Genomic DNA, 18,383 nt, shown 5'->3' on the forward strand with positions numbered 1-18,383 from the left:
CAAGTTTTTAAACTCAAGGTCTAATATCAGTCTTTTCCTTAGTAATCTTCAGTCCTGCCTGTTCTTAGCAACTGAAGGTACGACCTGTGGTCCCGTGTTCCCCATCCTCAACCTCAGCCTGCTTTCCCTCCCCCACTCCCAGCTCTGATGGGAAGCCCAGGGCCACGGATGAGTCCCCGTCTCTCTGCCTCACAGGCTTCCCTCCCCAACCCTATCTATGCCTGATCCTTTTTCCATCCTTCTACGCCCCATGCTAAACCCCACCTTCTGCAAATCTTTTCCAAATATCTTCTCTTAGGCTGCTACAGCATTTCTTTTTTTACGTTTCTTTTCCTTCTATGTCTTTTCTGACTCCTAGACTACTCAACCACCAAGGATCGTTGCTTTACTCCCTCTGCATCTGTCCTACTTCCGTGTAAAAGCCTGAGGACAGGGGATGTGCTCTATCACTAACACAATTCCCGGCTCAGAGCACCCAGCTTACTTATTGAATGCAACGGCCTAGGCCACTGGCTTTCCAGTGGGTCAGTGGTTTTCAGTGTATGTGCTGCCGAAGCGAGCACGGTCAGTGGTTTCCAGACTGTTTCCAAAAGCCTTATGGATACCTCAGGGGGTTCATACCTGATTGACAGAAATCTTGAAAGGTTTAAGAACTACAGAACACACTTTCAAGTGAGATAAAGAAGATCCATTATGGAAGCTGTCAACAACAACAAAATGTTGGCTGCAAGGAAAGGCATCATTTTTCACGCACATAAACATTCCCCAAGGAAGGTGGCCGTGCGGGCAGAGTCCACGCACATGGCGGGTAAAGGAAGGAACACCAGGCAAGCGAAGTTGAGGTGACTCTTATGCTCGTGAACAAAGCTTTCACATGTCCCACTGTGATGTCCTTTTCTCCCGCCATTCTTTTGTATTTATGATTAAGCTTCTGAACCCACTTTAAGTATCTGAAATCCCAAGATTAACCTTTAGAGATTTTTAAATTTTTAATATTTTTGACAGACAGAGATCACAAGTGGGCAGAGGGGCAGGCAGAGAGATAGAGGGGAGATGCAGGCTCCCGGCTGAGCAGAGAGCCCGATGTGGGGGCTCGATCCCAGAACCCTGGGATCATGACCCGAGCCGAAGGCAGAGGCTTTAACCCACTGAGCCCCCCAAGATGAACCTTTAGAAGACTGTCGCCACTTGCATATACAAGTCTAGCAGAATTCCCTTCCAACAAACCAAAATAGACCCAGGATGCTAACGATTTTAACCCAAGTTTTGTATTAATCAAAACAACCTGTCTTGTCTAGCAAGGAATCGTAGGAACATGAATTTACATGAAATTTGGACTAACAGGGGCGCCTGAGTGGCTCAGTCTCTTGAGCCTCAGACGCTTGATTTTTGGCTCAGGTCATGATCTCAGGGTCATAGATCAAGCCGTGTTGGGCTCGGTGCTGGGTACGGAGTCTGTCTGAGATTCTTTCCCCTTCCCTATCCTCCAACCCCCACTCGTGCTTTTTCAACAGATAAAATCTTAAAAACAGGGGCACCTGGGTGGCTCAGGTCATGATCTCAGGGTCCTGGGATTAAGCCCTGAGTCGGGCTCTCTGCTTGGTGGGGAGCCTGCTTCCCTCTCTCTCTGCCTGCTTCTCTGTGTACTTGTGATCTCTGTCAAATAAATAAATAAAATCTTAAAAAAAAAAAAAAATCTTGGGGTGCCTGTGTGGCTCAGTGGGTTAAAGCCTCTGCCTTCGGCTCAGGTCATGATCCCAGGGTCCTGGGATCGAGCCCCGCATCCGGCTCTCTGCTCAGCAGGGAGCCTCTTGGCCTACTTGTGATCTGTCAAATTAAAATCTTAAAAAAAAAAAAAAAGATCTTAAAAACATGAAAAGATATCAGAACAAAGTACTCAACTTTATATCTGCTTTACATACTGGGCTTTAGCAAAGATTTTAATTTGGGACTAAAAGCTGTTATTTCAAAACACTTATAAACCACTGACCTGAGGAAGAAAAGTTTTAGGCTGAAATGACTTTCTCAACCAGGAAAGGGAGTCGAGATAAACCATCCAGCAGGGAGTTCTGTGTAAAAACGTTTATTTGTACTAATGTTTAGAGTACAGGAACTAAAGAAAGAAAGACACCTCCACTCCGCAGGGACAGTGAATTAGGGCCTGCCCACAGCCAAGGGGAAGGCCACTCCAGGGGGTTCTGGCATGGACTATCTCCCTCCACTACTTCGTGTCCGTGTCACCAGGCAAAAAACTGAGGAATCAGGGTGTGAAGACCTTACCAGCTGCTAGCGAGTGTGCAAGGGAAGAGAGGGATGTCTAGGTGGCTTCCCTGTGAGCCAGGGGCCAGGACGCAGAGAGCAGGAGGCAGAGGCTCCCAATTCAGTCAAGGGCAGGAGCTGGATGTCCAGGTCCAGGAAGAACAAAAAGGGGATTCTGGAGGTAGGCTTTTTTCATCGAGTTAAAAAACAGGCACATTATCCAACGTCTCCCTGTGGCCCCCAAGCTGCTGGCCTGGCCCCCTGATTCTTCCCCTCTCCCCACAAAACCAAAGGGAATAGGAGGGGAGGCAGAAGACAGGAAATTCCAAGGGCGGGGAATGCTTCGGTCATTGAGACCACCTGTGAGCGAGCCAGGTGCGCACAAGGAAGAATCCGGTGAAGCTGCGACTCCCCCTGGGGTGGGGCGGAAGGGGTCAGGGCAGAGCAAGGAGAGTGACCAAGAGCATCCTGGCTTGGGCGAAGGATCCTGGGTGGCAGGAAGAGAGCGAGCTGCAGAGCGCCACTCTGGGGGAAGGAAGGAGCGAGGCTAAGCAGCACCAAGGGCCTGGAAAGCTCCTTGCAAGCGCCGCCTCGGCTTGCTCTGTCGCTCACTCCCAGCTGCTCCTGGCAGAGGCCCTGGCCTGGCTCGCCTCCAGGGGAAGGGAAAAACCCTGGGGACCAGCGTGGAGGCAGAGCTGAGAGAAAAGTGAGCTGCTCTCCTGCTCGTACTCGGAGAACACGGTTTGAACCCTGTGATCGCCTGGGCCGAGGCAGGCAGAGTGAAAGCACTTCACGGAGAGCAGTGAGAAGCTGGGCCGCACCCTGGGGCAGTGTGCCGCTCCGTTCTCCCTGAGGGCCTAGGGCCAGAGGCGGTCAGAGTTGCCGCCTCAGCTTGCTGCTGCCAAAGGCAGATTGGCACGACCACCCGAGGTTCTCTGGACTTGTGAAAGAGGAGCGGGGGAAGGTGGGTATGAAAAAGGAGAGAGGAAGAGAGAAAGAGCCCTAGATGTACGGCGGCGGGGGGGGGGGGGGGGGGGGGGAGGGCGAGCGGGGGGGGGGCACATCAGGAGGAGCTCTGGTTCTGGTAGATGGAGGCCTTCTCCTTCAGCAGGTCCAGACACAGGTGGCAGCTCCAGCTCCCTGCAGAGAAGCAGAAGGGCTCAGGACGGTCCCGCACTGCCCTGACGTGCTGTCCGGCCACGCCCCGCACCTCCCTTCCAGGAGCAGGACCAGCTACAGAAGGCCGGGAGACGTTCCGTGGTAGCAAAGTTCCACGGTTATCCTGAGCTAAAAGAAACCTCCCGGGCTTCAAATATCAGGAAAAATAATTCCCAGTGGGGATGAAAGAAAGAATCACGTGGAGGACTATTCCCAAATACAGACTCCTAGGCCCTCTTGGCCCTCTTGAATCCGCAATCTCTAGGAGCGCCTGGGCAGACGGAATTTTTTAAAGCATCCCAACTTTACCCTTGTGATTACCGAAGAACCACACTTTGTTCTCAGGGCCCCAAAGGTCAGGATGAAGATCATGAATAGTGGTTCTAGAGAAACCAGTTTTGACTCCACATAAAACAGCTTTCTGGGAAGAGGCCGAGGAGCAGTGACAGGAGAAGGGGGTGAACTGTGACGACCCAATGTGTTATGATCTATCTCAGAATAGATGGGGGGAAACGTCCCTTGCCAGAAAAGTGTTTCAAACTTTGCTTATCAGTATTTATTATGGTTGTGTTCTTCTGTGTGTGTGTGTTCTTCTGTGTTTTTCAGCAACAAAATTAGTCCTTAATGCCTCAAAATTAGTGTAAATGTTTATCTGTGGATGTGGATGTGCATGGGGGAAAGAATCCACACCTTTTATAAGCTCTGCAGAGACACGGGGCTCTCCAAACATAAGAAGGGGCCTTTCTAACCCAAAGGTCAATAGCGCAGGGGCTGGAAGGCTTCTCTGTAAACAGCCAGCCAGAATGTTACATGGTTTAGGCTGTGAGCCACATGTAGTCTTGGTCCCATGTTCTTTTTTTAAATCACCTTTAAAAACGTGAAAACCGTTCTTAGCTCAGAAGCTATACACATGCTAGCTGCGCCTGGGCCTGGCTGACGATGAGCTGCAGTTTGCCGACCCCTCGACCTAAGAGCCTAACCCACCTTGCGGCTTCTAGAGAATTCTCCCTCAGCTGCCGGCAGCTCCTCACTACCTCGGCCTCTGACAGTACTCCAGTACGAAGGCCCCTCTACAGCTCATGTGGAATTTTGTCTGCAAACCGGTATTTCACGGTTAAAAGATGGCACACGCTACTTCTCCCCGAGGGAGATTTCCGAGCTGGGCATGACAGATGACAGCAGCGGTGTGCTCCCCGGCGGCTGCCGCAGGACCTGCAGACTTTGTTCGCATCCCCTTCCCTAGGGGGGTGACGGCAGTGTGACCTGCATTAAAGGTCAACCTCACCACACAGTGAGGCGCTTTCTCTTGCCTGTCATGCGGGGCCCCCAGCGTTTGTGCACAGTAAAAGCCACTGGGCATTCACAGCCTCCTGAGTAAACTCCCGAATTTCTCTGAAGGAGGGTGTAGGCACAGAGATCTGGCCGGAGGGGACCTGCAGAGAAACAGCCGCTTTCTGCTGCCACCACCGGTTTGGCTGAAAAGCGTGTGCAAACTCGGGAGCATTATTAAGCCAACTACGGGAGGGACAGACTGACCCATTCAGGCTCCAGGTTCAATACATTTCCAGGCTGGGCAAGGGAAGAGGGAGCAAATGCACCCTCACACCTATCACATGGGAAGAGCTGATACCAAAGCCTCGCATCAGACAAACCACGAACTGAGTTCCCGGGGCTGCCTGCAGGAAAGCAAAAGCACTCCTTCCGGCGACTGTTTTCCGCTCAGCCCAGCTCTCTCTCTGGTTGCTGATTTTCTGCCGTTCTAATGTATCTGGCGATAATGTGCGAACGCTAAACCCTCGAAGCGGAAATGCTAGGGAAGCATTCTAAGTGAGAGCAAAGTGTCTATTCCCTAACCTGGAAGAACACACAGGAGAACTCTCTTATTGTACAACTATTCTCCGGGTCACTAATAAAGTCCTTGTTCTGCGTGAGAGGTCAGGCCAACCTACCTTCCGGAGGCTCAGACATGGACGGGGTGAGACAGTACATGTGGTAGCCGCGGTCACAGTCGTCGCAGAAGAGCAGCTGGTCCTAGAGGAGGCAGGATGGAGGGGGAAGGCGCAGGTGAGTGACCAGTGGGGGTGGACAGGGACGGGAGCTTCTGCTTCTTCCGAGGGCGGCGGGGCAGCTGGCGGGGAAGAGCGGACTCGCGAATTTCTGCAGAGGAAATTCTCCACCCCGACCGAGTGAGTCACTGTCATAGCGCCTGAACCCTACCAGCTTCCGAACTCAGCCCGTGGCCTCCACTCTTGTCCCCTACGTCTTCACAGAGGAAACTTCTCTTAAAAATGTTAAGACAGAGCACACCACTCCCAACTAAACCCTCAGACCCGGCGACGCCTGCCTTCCGATCCCTTCTCCGACGGCGCTCCTGCGGCAGGGAGGTCCCCACTAGCCGAAAGGCCTCAGTCCACTTGGCCCGTCTGCCCGAAGGCCCCCGGCCTCGTTGCTCCTGTCCTGGGCACGCTGTGCCTGCAAACCTTCTTGGGCTGGCTCCTCCACATCAACCGAATCTACCCCAGCACTGCCTCCTCGGAGAAGCCAGCTCTGACCACCGCGGCTGGGCACCCAGCGGCCCGGCCCACCGCGGCTGCCGCTCTCTTCGCCGCACGCCAGAAAACCACGGTGCCCTTCCTCGCTCGCGGCCTGTTCCCCACAAGGAGGGCAAGTGCACGGGGCGGGGGGGGGGGGGGGGGGGGGGGGGGCGGCGCTGCTGTCTTGTTTAGCACCAAGTGCCCGGGACGGCGCCTGACGCCAGGCTACTGCCCCGGGGAAGGTCTGGCTGCTCCCCAGGAGGCAGCTACGGGCTGGGGGCGGGGGCGGCGCGGGACACGCACGTCGTTCTCGGAGGTGCCGCAGATGTTGCAGCACTTGCACTCGATGCACTGCCAGCGGTAGGTCTTCACGGCCGCCATCATCACCGGGGTGAACTGCAGGCAAGACGGGTGCCCTGCGGGTGCGAGGAGGGGCGCGTCAGCCGGGCCGTGGTGGAGGGCGGGGGGTGGGGGGGACCCTTGGCCCCGGGCGGGGGGTACCTGAGCGGCCACAGTCTGAGCAGGACACCAGCTCCTCAGGCTGCCCCGTCTTCTTGTTGATCTTGGAGTCCCCAAGGCAGAAGTCGCAGTAGTTGTTGGGCAGGGCCAGGCCGTCGGGACCCTTCTTGGCTACAGAGGGAAAAGAGCTCCGAGCGGGCTCCCGCGGGGCCTCGAGGCGCCCAGCAGCCCTGTAGGGGGGCTTCCCGGGGGGCGGGCCGCCTCCCCCTGCCCCGCCTCCGGCGCGCCCGCTTACACTTCTGCTCCTCCGACCTCTGCGAAACCGGGGTGGGAGGCTGCGAGTCCTCCTTGTCCTCGCCCTCCTCCTCCGCCAGGTGGGAGTGGGCGTAGTGGTAACTGAGGCCCGGCCGGTTCTTATAACGTTTCCCACAAACTGGGTGGGGACAAGACGACAGAGAAAGGTGTTGGGATCCGAGAGAGCCGCATCCCCGCCTCCTCGCCCCCTCCCCCCCCAGCTGCGGGGCTCTAGCTGAGGCAGAGGCAACCACCCCTGCCCCTGTGGGCTCTGTCTGCGACAGGCCTCCGGTGACGGCCACCGGCCTCCGGCGAGGAGCATCAGGCCCTGGGGCTCTCCAGTTTGCGTGGCTCTGGCCTCTGTTACACCCCAGCCCACGGCCACCTCTGCTCTTCCACACTGGCTGTCTGGGAGGCTGAACCCTGGCCCCGTTACCACTTGCCCTGGGACTAGTCTGGGGGAGGGAGCTCCAGGTCAGGAAGGGAAGGGAATCTCTAAAATTCTGTAATCTGGCAGGAAGGAAAAAAGGTAAGGAAGAGACTCCAGACTTTTTTTTGACCTCTCAATAACCATGGGAAGCTCAAGCTCTCCACGTATGCCACAGAGCTCACCCCTGCCCGATGAGGATACAGGAGTAGGGAGTGGATCCCTTGGGGAATCACCTATTAATAAGTCTGTTGGGGTATCTGGCCCCCAAGGCAGCTAGAAGACACTCCCAAGTCAAGGCCCTGCCCACCCCCCACCAATCAGCGAGGAAAGCAGATCCCCACGAGGCATCCTGTACTCTTAAGCAGTGATACCAAGAAAAGCGAGGGGGCCGGCAGGAGGGAAGGGGGAAAGGCTGGGAGGAGGTGGCAGGATGGTGAGAAACATTAGCTGACCACCAAGTGTCTGTCCCGGGGAAGGGGAAGCAGAGGGATCTGTCTGTAGTGGGTCCCTGAGAACACTTCTGAAGCTACCCCATGCAGCGGGGCCGAGCAGCCCTAGGAGCAAGTCTGTGGGAGACAAGCGGTGGTAAAGGCAGCTTCCAGGACCGTGAGGAGTGGAGTACAACCGAAAGCCCACTGCTCCTAGCCCCATGCCATTCCAGAGACGTTTACACTAGCATCGCAGGAGATGAGAAAGGTGGGAGAAACAAGGGAGGAGGGAAGAGGGATAGGAAAACCAAAAGTCTGAAAAGTTGAGAGAGCTACCTCTCTGGGGCGCTTTCGAGGTATGCTTTTGTTTGAAACTATCTGAAAGACAGAAAGAAAAGTCATGAGAAGAAGGCCTTGATACACTTGAGACAGGAGCGGCAGCAGCAGGAAAGCGGAGCAAACGAGAGAGAAACCAGCGGCGATGGTGCTCCCAGGGCGGAGGGACAGAAGTGGGGCGAGTCAGAGAAAAGGGGGAGAGCAGACATTGAAAAATTCGGTGCTGGACTCTGGGGGGGCCCTGGCTTGACTGGGGCCAGCAGACCTGGATGCGGTCGACAGAGGGGCCAACTCTGCCTGCTGTGTGTGCCCCTGGCCCCAGCACCCCACCCCAGGGGACAGCAGAAACCTCTCCCAGAGCATGCAGGCCCCACCCACTGGGTAGCAGAGGCTGGGACCTCCCAAGGGTCTCAGAGGGAACCAGTCAGCAGGCAGGAGAAAGCATTCAGGCCTTTTGTTACCACTCTGAGCAAGAACACAACCCTCCCTCCTCTCAGATCCTGAGCAGGGGCTGGGTCCGAGGCAGGGACCACCCACCCACTCGTGAGGCACTCACTGTCACAGGCATAGGGCTTGTCCCGATCCTCCAGGATGGAAGCTTCCAGCTTCTTACGGGCACTGCCCACACCTTTACCCTGCCCGAAACGAAACGAAACGAAACAAAACCAACAGAAAGATCCCCTTATTAAGATGCCTAGGCCTAGGGTGCCTGGGTGGTCTGCCTTCGGCTCAGGTCGTGATCCGGGGTCCTGGGATGGAGCCCCGCACCGGGCTCCCTGCTCTGTGGGAAGCCAGTTTCTCCCTCTCTCACTCCCCCTGCTTGTGTTCCCTCTCTGTGTCAAATAAATTAATAAAATCTTTAAAAAAAACAAAACGGAACGAAACGAAACAAAGATGTCTAGGCCTGAGGAGTAAACTCCCCGGGGAAGTGACTGCTAATTTCGCTCAAGAGGAAACATGGCACAACCAACGGCACAGGGGGCCCCCGCAGGCAGGGCCCTGCCTCCTCACCTTGGACTTCCCCTTGCCCCGACGCTTGGGAGTGTCTTCTTCATAGTCCTCATCATCCAGGTCATCTAGGAAGTCCTCTGGTTCTAGGATCCGCTGAGTGGACAGAAGGATTACGATGGGCAGATACAATGTACCTCCAGAAGGTCCCCCGCGATGGGCCCAGCCAGGCCACCCAGAACCTCCTCGGTGGGCGGAGGCCCTCTGCTGGCCACTCCAGTCTGGCCTCATTCCTCATGGCTGCCCTGTAACACCCTAGAATCCCATTCCTTTTCCTTTCCATGCTTTGGTCTCTCCTTCCTTTTCGACTCTTTTCCTGTTGCTCCCCTAAAGTGCCTTCCCCACCCTCTCCAAAGGGCCAACTCAAATGCCATGTTTCCATGAAGTCTTCCCCGGTACCCCAAGTAGCCGTGCTCTCTCCTGCCTCTGATCTGCTGCCCTGTGAACATACTACCAGTGGTTCCCTTCTGACAGCTCACTTCTTAGATTAATTTTTTTTATGTCTGGGGCGCCTGGGTGGCTCAGTGGATTAAGCCGCTGCCTTCAGCTCAGGTCATGATCTCAGGGTCCTGGGATCGAGCCCCACATTGGGTTCTCTGCTCCGCAGCGAGCCTGCTTCCTCCTCTCTCTGCCTGCCTCTCTGCCTACTTGTGATCTCTCTCTCTGTCAAATAATTTTTTTTATGTCTATTTTATTTTTTTAGTAATCTCCACACCCAGGCTGGGACCTGAACTCATGACCTCGAGGTCAAGAGGAGCATGCTCTCCAGACTGAGCCACTTCTCAGATTGCAATCAAGAGCTCTGGGGGTGCCAGGGAGGCTCAGTTGGTTAAGTGTCTGCCTTCCGCTCAGGTCATGATCCCAGAGTGCCGGGATCGAGTCCTGAGTTGGGTTCCCTGCTCAGCAGGGAGTCTGCTTCTCCATCTCCTGCTCCCCCTACTTGTGGGCGCTCTGTCAAATAAATAAATAAAATCTTAAAAAAAGAAAAACAGAGCTTTGCTGCTTACTTGTGTGGGCTCACAGGAAGTGTTTTCCCTAACGGCTCTGCTTCAGCTTCCCTGTATGCGAGGCGGGGCCAGGGGACCTACTGCCTACGGCTGTGGAGACTAGAGAAAATGATGGAGAAGCACTTAGCACAGTGCCTGCCGTAGTTTTAACCCTTAGGGTTTCTGGGCATAGTTTTATCTTCCTCGCTGGTAGGGACCAGGCCCGCTTCACCCACGTAACCTCAGGCACCAGAAAACATCTGTGACAGAAGACGACGAGTGAGGGAGAGAGAGTCTGTACTTAGAAGAAAAGGAACAGGAAAAACTGGATACTAACAGCAGAGCTGGTCAGTGCCCGGTGCTAATTAGGGAATGAGCAGGACCAGAACCCCAGGGGCCTGCCTCCTGGCCCAAAGCTTCTGCTTCCATTCTGAATACGGGGTGGCCTCCGATGAAGAGGAGGCTGGTTTCCATCGGAGCTCCCTTAGCCATGGGGTTATACCTTCCGTGCTCGACTGTTGGTCACAGGAAACTCGCCCAGGCTGTCATCATCCACTCGGGGGTCGGGGGCACCGCGCTTCTCCAGGGGGTCTGTGCGCAACAGAGCCTCCAAACTACTGCCGTCTTGAGAGATCAGCCCCTCTTTCTTCAGGGTCTGGTCTGTGTCTGCAGGCAAGGTCAGGATGAGGCAAGACTCAGAAGGGCTGAAAGCAGACCGCTCTGGGTCTACACAGTGCTAGGCCAGCCATGGGCCATTCACTGTCTTTTGGCCTCTGGCTGCTCAGGAACCAAGACACCCCAGTTTACTTGGCACCATAACTCATCCGTTTACTTGTCTCCTCTATGAGACTGAGCTCTGGAAAGGAGGGAATGGCGTCTCGCTCACTCTAGCATCTGCAGGATCTAGCACAGGGCCTGGTACGTGACAGGGGACTGATTACCAGCCTTACAAGCAGCAGGCCGCACCCCTGCTCAAGAAGGGGTGTGCTTTACCTGGTTTAATAGATGGGAAAGAAAGTCTTGGGTCCTCAGGAGGGTGGGCTCGCCGCTTTTTCCGCCAGCGCCGGGCAGGGTAGGAGTATAGCTGCCCAGAGGCCAATCCTGTGGGAAAGAAGAAAGAGAAAAAAGTCAAGGCCTAACGCAGTCCTGGGCAATAACATCAAACACCTTCTAGAGGAGTGGCACCCCCCGCCCACCGAGCTCTACAGTGAGGGCCTGGGGGCAGGAGAAGTGACAGTTCCTGGAAAAGAAAAAGAGATGGAAGCCCGGGGGCCCTGGCTAACACAGAGCTCCCCAGAAGCCCGATGTCAGCCTCAGTAGGGCAGCCCTGCAGAAGACAGAGATGCTGGTATGAACCCATCTGCTTGATCTTCCCTGGGCCTCTAACCCAGGCAAGACCGTATTCACGCACGCGTGGAAGCAGTGAGTAAAACCCTCTCAGCTGGCTCATCGCTTAAGATGAAGAAGCTTCTGCCTTCCCTGTGCTCCCGAGTCTGAACCCTCACCTCACCTGGACCCCGGTGTCGTTTCTCCATCCAGATATAACAGTTGCTCTGGGCCACGCCAGTCTGTGAGTCCAAGAAAGGCAGGCGCACGCTGCGCTCAGCGCAGAGGCGCGCGTTGTAGTTGTGGCACTGCTCCATGGCGTCTTTGTAGTACTGCTCCCCGAGGCTGCGGCGGACACAAAGATCAGGTGCGCGTGTGCTGGGGCAGGGCAGAGCACAGGGTGCTGGGCGGCCCCACTCCCCTGCCATCTGCTTCTTTAGAAGGCTCAAGGGACTGGGAGACTGCAACTCTGGTCCTACTTGCCTCCGTTTCCGCCTCATGGGACACCATACCCCTTCACTAAACCACTGTGAGGAAAGGCACTTCATAAATTACCATCAGGAACACATCATCTCTCGTGTGTCTGCTCAGGCCTAAGCCTAACCCACAAAGGTGGGGAGAAACTAACGTTCATTCTGTGCCTCTCTTGGAGTCCAGCCCTGTGCTAGTCCAGACGCTGCTTCTCTGAACCCTCCTGACTCTGAGAAGCACAGGTTAGCTTCTTTTCACAATCGAAGAAGAGTTCAACAAGGTCTAGGGCCCTTACTAAAATACAGTTAACAAACTACAGCACGTCTACCCAACGAATTTTTAGTAAGCCGTAAAAAGAAGGAGACTCTTCCTGTGCTGCTATCAAACCATCTCCAAGATGACTAGGAAAAAGCGAGGTACAGTGCCGAGCAGTGTTCCAGGATGCTACCATTTATGTGACAAGAAGTACAGGAGAGGGGCACCTGGGTGGCTCAGTGGGTTAAGCCGCTGCCTTCAGCTCAGGTCATGATCTCGGGGTCCTGGGATCGAGTCCCGCGTCGGGCTCTCTGCTCAGCAGGGAGCCTGCTTCTCTCTCTCTCTCTCTCTCTGCCTGCCTCTCTATCTACTTGTGATCTCTCTCTGTCAAATAAATAAATAAAATCTTTAAAAAAAAAAAAAAAGTACAGGAGAAACTAACTGAAGCCTCCAGAGAGAACAACTGGGTGACTTGCTTGGGGGGGGTTTCTCCTATATGCCATTTTAGATCTTCTGAATTTGTACTAGGTGCAGGTTTCCCCCACTATCTGATGGTGTACTTTCTGCCACTTCACTTTTATAAAAGACCTACAACAGTACCTGTTTTCACTAACCGGAAGAGATCTAGAGAGGATTTATTTTTAAGAAGTGGCAATTGCTTTTTTGCTTTATGCCATGTCGGCTTATGTACAGTTTCTTAAGAACACTCTAGTTTGAATAGTGGGGGTGGGGGGAAACCTGTACTGAGCGAACTAATTAATTCTATGTGCTAATTTTATTTTATTTTTAAAATATTTTATTTATTTATTTGACAGACAGAGATCACAAGTAGGCAGAGAGGCAGGCAGAGAGAGAGAGAGGAGGAAGCAGGCTCCTTGCCGAGCAGAGAGCCCGATGCGGGGCTCGATCCCAGGACCCTGGGATCATGATCCGAGCCGAAGGCAGAGGCTTTAACCCACTGAGCCACCCAGGGGCCCCGCATGTGCTAAATCAGTGGAAAACATGTGAAAAACACCTGAACTTCTTTGAATCCTACTTTTTTCCCGAGTGCCATTAGAGTGATATAAAACCTGCTTGCTCACAGGCCCATCTGAGGCCCTTTTCCATTCTCACACCATCAAATTACACAGGCAAGAACCTTCTTTCGCTCAGAGGACTCAGTCTGAAATCTAAATAAGGGAAAAACTTTAAGTGCTTTAAAAAACCGGACAACTACACAGTGCCAGGAGCTACCTGGTTCTAAGAATGCATACAGAACCAACCTTGTTCTCATCCTCAGGGCGGACCAAACGCGTTAGTACTGGAACGACAGTGACCCGTCTTTACATATTCGATCCACTGTAAAGGAACTGAGGCAGAGGTGGCTTCTTTCCCACAGTATCCCTAGTATCCACGAAGGTGTCTGGGACATCTTGACCGGGGAGCTAAGACCTTGCACGGCTGCAAGTCAGCGCGCGAATGTGGACATTCAGTCAGCCCATGTGGAGCTCAGGTTCCTCTGCTGGCCTGGGGAGGCCGGACTAGATAAGCTCCCACATATTCTACACGAGGGAGACCCCTCGCAGGAGGAGCTGGACAGAGAGCGTCTCTGTTGTTTATGTCCCTAACTCAAGCTCCGCTGACAAACCAGGCTCTGGAATCCGAGGGGCGCTTTCACAGAGCCGTCACAATAGACCACGCAGGCACAGCTTAGTACGTTCCCAAGCAACTGAAGACGACACACCACACACGAGGCGACGCGACACAAGATCGCCTGACTTGATTCAATGAGTGGTCAAAACTGTAATCTGCGGTAGTAAGCACGAATCTTGTGTTGGGGCGTGGAAGAAAAAGGGAACAGGCTCACATTAGCTGGCCTTTAGGAGGCAGCCATGTCCTCACCACACGGGGGAAAACTGGGTAAACAAGGCCGAGCGCAGCGGCTCCTTTGTTTCTGCGGATGGCAACGGACACTGAGGCTGGAAGTCAAACGGAAGGAAGGGTGAGATGCGCCGAAGGCTGCGGAGTCAGAGCGCCGAAGCTACAACTGCTTCTGGGGGGATAATAAGAGAGTCCGTCACAGCACTTGGGACACTTGGGAGTTAAGTGGGATTTCAGAAGGTGGTGCAAACTGCCTTCTGAGAGAGCTGGGAATGAAACACCCAAGTCAGGGCGAGAGGGGATCTGATCAAGAGAGACTACGAGAGAATGAGAGGGAATTTATAAATGGGAAAATTCTTCTCCCAGAACAGACGCAAGTCAGAAAAAATGAGCTAGTTAGTCCTGACCTCCATGTATAACCTCCGCTGTTCAAAAAGCAGGCATACCACGATCAAGAGAAGTTCCAGAAAAGTATCTCGTGGGTGAGAACGTGAGAAAGTTGGTTCCTCATTACGAGCACTCAGGAACCAGGGGCTGGTGACCCTCACAATCTCTGTAGCTCCTTTAAGAGAAATGAGTCGTGCTCTGTTGAAATGGGCAACTCCTCCCTTCTAGGACTACACGAAAGGGCTGGCAACTCTATTTCCCTGAAGAAAGTCTTCCAACCTAAAATCTCGTTACCTATTAACTCTCAAAACCTAGGGAAGTGTGACATTCCCCCAGCACAGTAAGATTTCCAAGGCGGGAGCTCTGATTTCTTTCCAGGAAGCGTGAAACCTGTGTAAAACCTCCCTTTACGGTGGGCTTGGGGTGTGTGTGTGGGGGGCGGGGGGGTAGTCAACAAAGAGAAAGGCAGGGAAACAAAGAAAGAACATCTGAGTCAGGAAGAATAACTATATAAAATGGTAGATCAAGAGCGACATTTCTAAATTGAGGGAAATGTCAGCCTGAAGAACGAGCTGGGGGAAACTGGAGTGGGCAGATCAGAGAGAAAGATAATAGTGTTGGGAGGAGGGGTAGCTGAACGAGGAGGCAGGATGGAGCTGAAAGCAAGTTAAAAAAAAAAAAAAAAAAAAAAAAAAAAAAAAAAACCCACAGGAGCAGAAGAAGGCACTTAGCTTAATGGAAGTGGGAAGGCATTCTCAAAGAAAAGGCTCCAGGCCGGGAGGAGGGGAGGTAGGCAAAGCAATGTACTCTTTCAAAAGGCTCTTGGGAAGAGTGGGGGCTCAGCCCACCACAAAGGCAGATGAGAAGCTGTGAGTCCCTCAGAACAGTTCCCAAACCTTTACCCTGTCATCCAGTCCAAATCCAAAAGCCCTGCCTGGGCAACGAGTCACCTCTCAGTCTTCCTACCTCTGCACCAAGCCCAATTTACCCACTGAAAAGAGATTGCTCTGTTGGCCCACCGGGCACGAACCCGTCTCTTCAGGGAGGAGGCTAGGTTCAATCAAGTCCCAGAGCATCTTTTAACTCACAGCCAACAGACCCCGCTCCATCTTCCCCAACAACCATTAACTTTAACTTTGCTGGAAACCTGACCAGCACAAGGCGACTGCACAGCGCGCAGCCTGCCCACCTAGATGCCCCCTCCAGGCTGCAGAGGCGTCCTGGACCGCTGCCGTCCAGTTCCCGTTTTTTTGGTGGCTGGGCTGGCTGGTGCAAAGGCCCTCGCCCCTGAAGTTCCTTCCCGTCTGCATCTCCTTGCTCCTCGACACGTTCTTCCCGACGATGCTTCTGGTCTTGGCAATCAGATACTCAGACCCCCACCCCCACCCCGATCGTCAAGGGGCTGTAAAAACAAAACAGCCCCGCGGTGCTTAACTGCGCAAGGGCTGCTGAGCCTGTTGCTCCAGGACCAGCCGCGGGCAGCGGATCCGGAGGGGTCGGCGTCCGGCTTCGTGGGGACACGGGTCGGTCCCGGGCCCGCCCTCGCCCGGCCCCTCCGGACCGAGGCGTCTGGTCTCGGAAGCGCACCCGGACTGTGTCTCTGCTACGCAACGACGGCGCCATACTCGGGCCACCGTGAGCCCGAAGGAGCGCTCAGACCGCACGGCGCCGCAGGGAGGCTGCCCGTAAGGGGCTCCCGTGTGCCCCCCTCAGGGCCTCCACAAGTTTCCAAAGAAGCGCAACGTCTTCTTGGGAGTCTCCTGTTGCCTTCCCTACTAGGAGTCGCAACCAGGCCTTCTCGGGCACGTCCTTCCCTCCGCCTCGTCCCCTCCCGCACCGCCGCCTACTCCCAGGCCCCTTACAAGAGCTCCCGGCCTAGGACAGAAAGAAACGACTACTCACAGCTTCACTACATTTTCCACCACAGCCGCCATCTTCCCTGCTCCTCTCCCTCAGGCCGGGAGGCCCGGAGCCCTCAGCGCGCAGGCGCCGGGAACGCACCGGGGAACCGGTTTCCTCGTTCCTCTGCGCAGGCGCCGGCCGAAGGCGCGCGCCCGAGAACGAGGCAGGGAGAGCGGGCTTCGTGACAGTCCACCCGGGTCGGGGAGTCGAGTCGAGGGAGCCCAATGCGCAGGCGCGACGGAAACGGGCGCGCGCCTCGAGGCTTCTGCGGGAGCCCGGGGTCTTCCGTGCGGAGGGCGGGACCGGAGAGGGAGGGTCTGGCCTGGTGCCGAAACGAGAGGGTTGATGAGATGAAGATGGTGAAAACTGGAGATCCGGAGCTGGGCTAATGGAGCATTATGCGTTCTGCTAGCTCACCGACATTTATCCTTGTGGTTAACCCTTTGCCTTCACTCATGGGCGCGGGGAGGGAGTTGGTGGGTCGCAGAAAACAAGAGTAATGCACAAACCACTTGGGTCCCCCATCGTGTGCCTGTTCAAGGAGAGGAAAATTGACGCCCGAACTGGGGAGTTCTTTGGCCTGAACATTGAGGTCTTGGCAAAAGTTACCTCCCCTTCCTGCCACCAAACCCAGCCACCAACGTCGTGATACCCTCCTCCCTTGCTTCCTACTCTGTCCCTCCACTTAGGCTCTGAAGAATTTCCCTCCTGCAACTATGCGTGAATCTTTTGTACCACTCATGACTCCTTCACTGTGGAATCATGCAAATTCATATACAAACATGGCTTAATATCCTTTTAAAGATTCAGAGCCCTACCTTCAGCCCGCGGTTGCCTTGGCTTATCACCCCATTTCTTTCTACCCTTTCACAGCGAGGTTACTCCCTATCTGTCTTATTTCCAAGTCCCTTTCGCCCAGTTTAATGAGAATTTTGTTCCCACTGGTTCATTGAAACAGGTCCTAACGAAGACACCATGACATTCTGACCAGTCCCTTCTTTTTCTTTTCTCAAGATTTAATTAATCTTTTTTTATTTGAGAGAGAGGGAGCACGTACAGGGGTGGGGAGGAGAAGCAGAGGGAGAGGGGCAAGCTGACTGTGGAGCCTGATGGGGGGCTGGGGGGGGTCCACCCCACCACCCTGAGATCATGATGTGAGCCAAAATTAAGAGTCCACTGTTCAACCCACCCAACTACCCAGGCACCCCCATTCCCTCTTTTTTCAAGCTCTTTTCAGGGTCTCCGAGATGAACATTCGCCTGGCTGTGCGCTGAACACACTGACAGCAGTTCCTTCAGCCTCTTTTGCTGATTCTGTCCCTTGTCCCACTTTTAAATGTCACAGTCCTCGGGGTGTGGCGTTTGGTGTTTGCCATATGCCTTCTGCCATCAACTCCAAGACGCACATATGCCCCGTGCCCCTCCCCTACTTTAGTATTTCAGAACTGGAGGACATCTTACCATCACCATGCCTTAAAATCACTGGCAGATGAAGGTTGTGTGATATTGGTCAGTGCCTGCCCTGCCACTCAACTTGCATAGCAGGTGGCAGCTGCAGGGAAGAAAAACCCAGAAACAATACTGGCGCAGTCTTTTACCTCTAGGAACCGAACGACTGTGGGGACAAAGAGTACCCGAAGTGATTCCAAAGCAGGAGTCAAAAGTACATTGTGTGTTGTGGCCTGAATGTTTGTGATCCTCCCCTCTTCCCCCTCCCCCCCATCCTCTGTTGAAGCATTAACCCCCAAGCATTTGGAGGTGAAGTCTTTGGGAAGTGATTAGGTTCAGATGAGGACATGAGGATGGGGCCCTCATGATGGCATTAGTGCCCTCATAAGAAGAAGAAGACAGCTATCTCTTTCCCTGAGGAAAGGCCCTGTGATGTCACAGCAAGAAGGCCGGTGCCTGGAGCTAAAAACTCTGGAGAGTAGTTCTCTTTGGAGGAGAGTGACAAGAGGGGCCATAAGGTGGCTACTGAGGAATGTTCTTTTTCCTTCTTCTGGGTAGTGGGTACATAGGTTGGTTCATTTTATAAAAATTTATTGAACTACCCCAAATTGGGGCACTTTGCTGCATGTATATGTCAATAAGAAAATAAAAAATATTAGAAATAATATACAGGCTAGTTCTGGGTAGATGGAAAGGTACTTTGTGGGCCCAGAATCCATGCTTTTTACTTCTTTTAGGATTTGTTCAAGAAATGCTACATCACTGAGCAACAGATGCTCTGACCCAGTAACCAGTATATACATGTTTCTCTTACAGGAAGGAACCAAGGAGTGGAAGTGGGG

At 54.0% G+C, this 18,383-nt stretch overlaps 1 protein-coding gene across 4 annotated transcripts; it reads right to left on the reverse strand.

Moving 5' to 3' along the window:
- Positions 1 to 2,067: 2,067 nt before the first annotated feature.
- Positions 2,068 to 16,206, reverse strand: DPF2 (double PHD fingers 2). Of its 4 annotated transcripts, none has more exons than XM_046016019.1 (12): positions 16,094 to 16,206; positions 11,403 to 11,563; positions 10,886 to 10,993; positions 10,395 to 10,558; positions 8,910 to 8,999; positions 8,455 to 8,533; positions 7,899 to 7,940; positions 6,706 to 6,843; positions 6,453 to 6,581; positions 6,255 to 6,367; positions 5,367 to 5,448; positions 2,068 to 3,399 (listed from the first exon to the last, which is right to left on the reverse strand). In XM_046016019.1, the coding sequence occupies exons 1-12, from the start codon at positions 16,123 to 16,125 to the stop codon at positions 3,323 to 3,325; spliced, it is 1,215 nt and encodes a 404-aa protein (XP_045871975.1). In that variant the 5' UTR covers positions 16,126 to 16,206; the 3' UTR covers positions 2,068 to 3,322. The 4 variants fall into 4 exon arrangements, with proteins under 4 accessions (XP_045871975.1, XP_045871974.1, XP_045871976.1 ...); XM_046016018.1 differs by having other exon boundaries at positions 8,910 to 9,002; XM_046016020.1 differs by lacking the exon at positions 16,094 to 16,206 and adding an exon at positions 13,207 to 14,545 and having other exon boundaries at positions 8,910 to 9,002.
- Between the last annotated feature and the right edge of the window lie 2,177 nt (positions 16,207 to 18,383).

This window comes from Meles meles, chromosome 8 (assembly GCF_922984935.1).
Source record: "Meles meles chromosome 8, mMelMel3.1 paternal haplotype, whole genome shotgun sequence".
Classification (NCBI taxonomy): Eukaryota; Metazoa; Chordata; class Mammalia; order Carnivora; family Mustelidae; genus Meles; species Meles meles.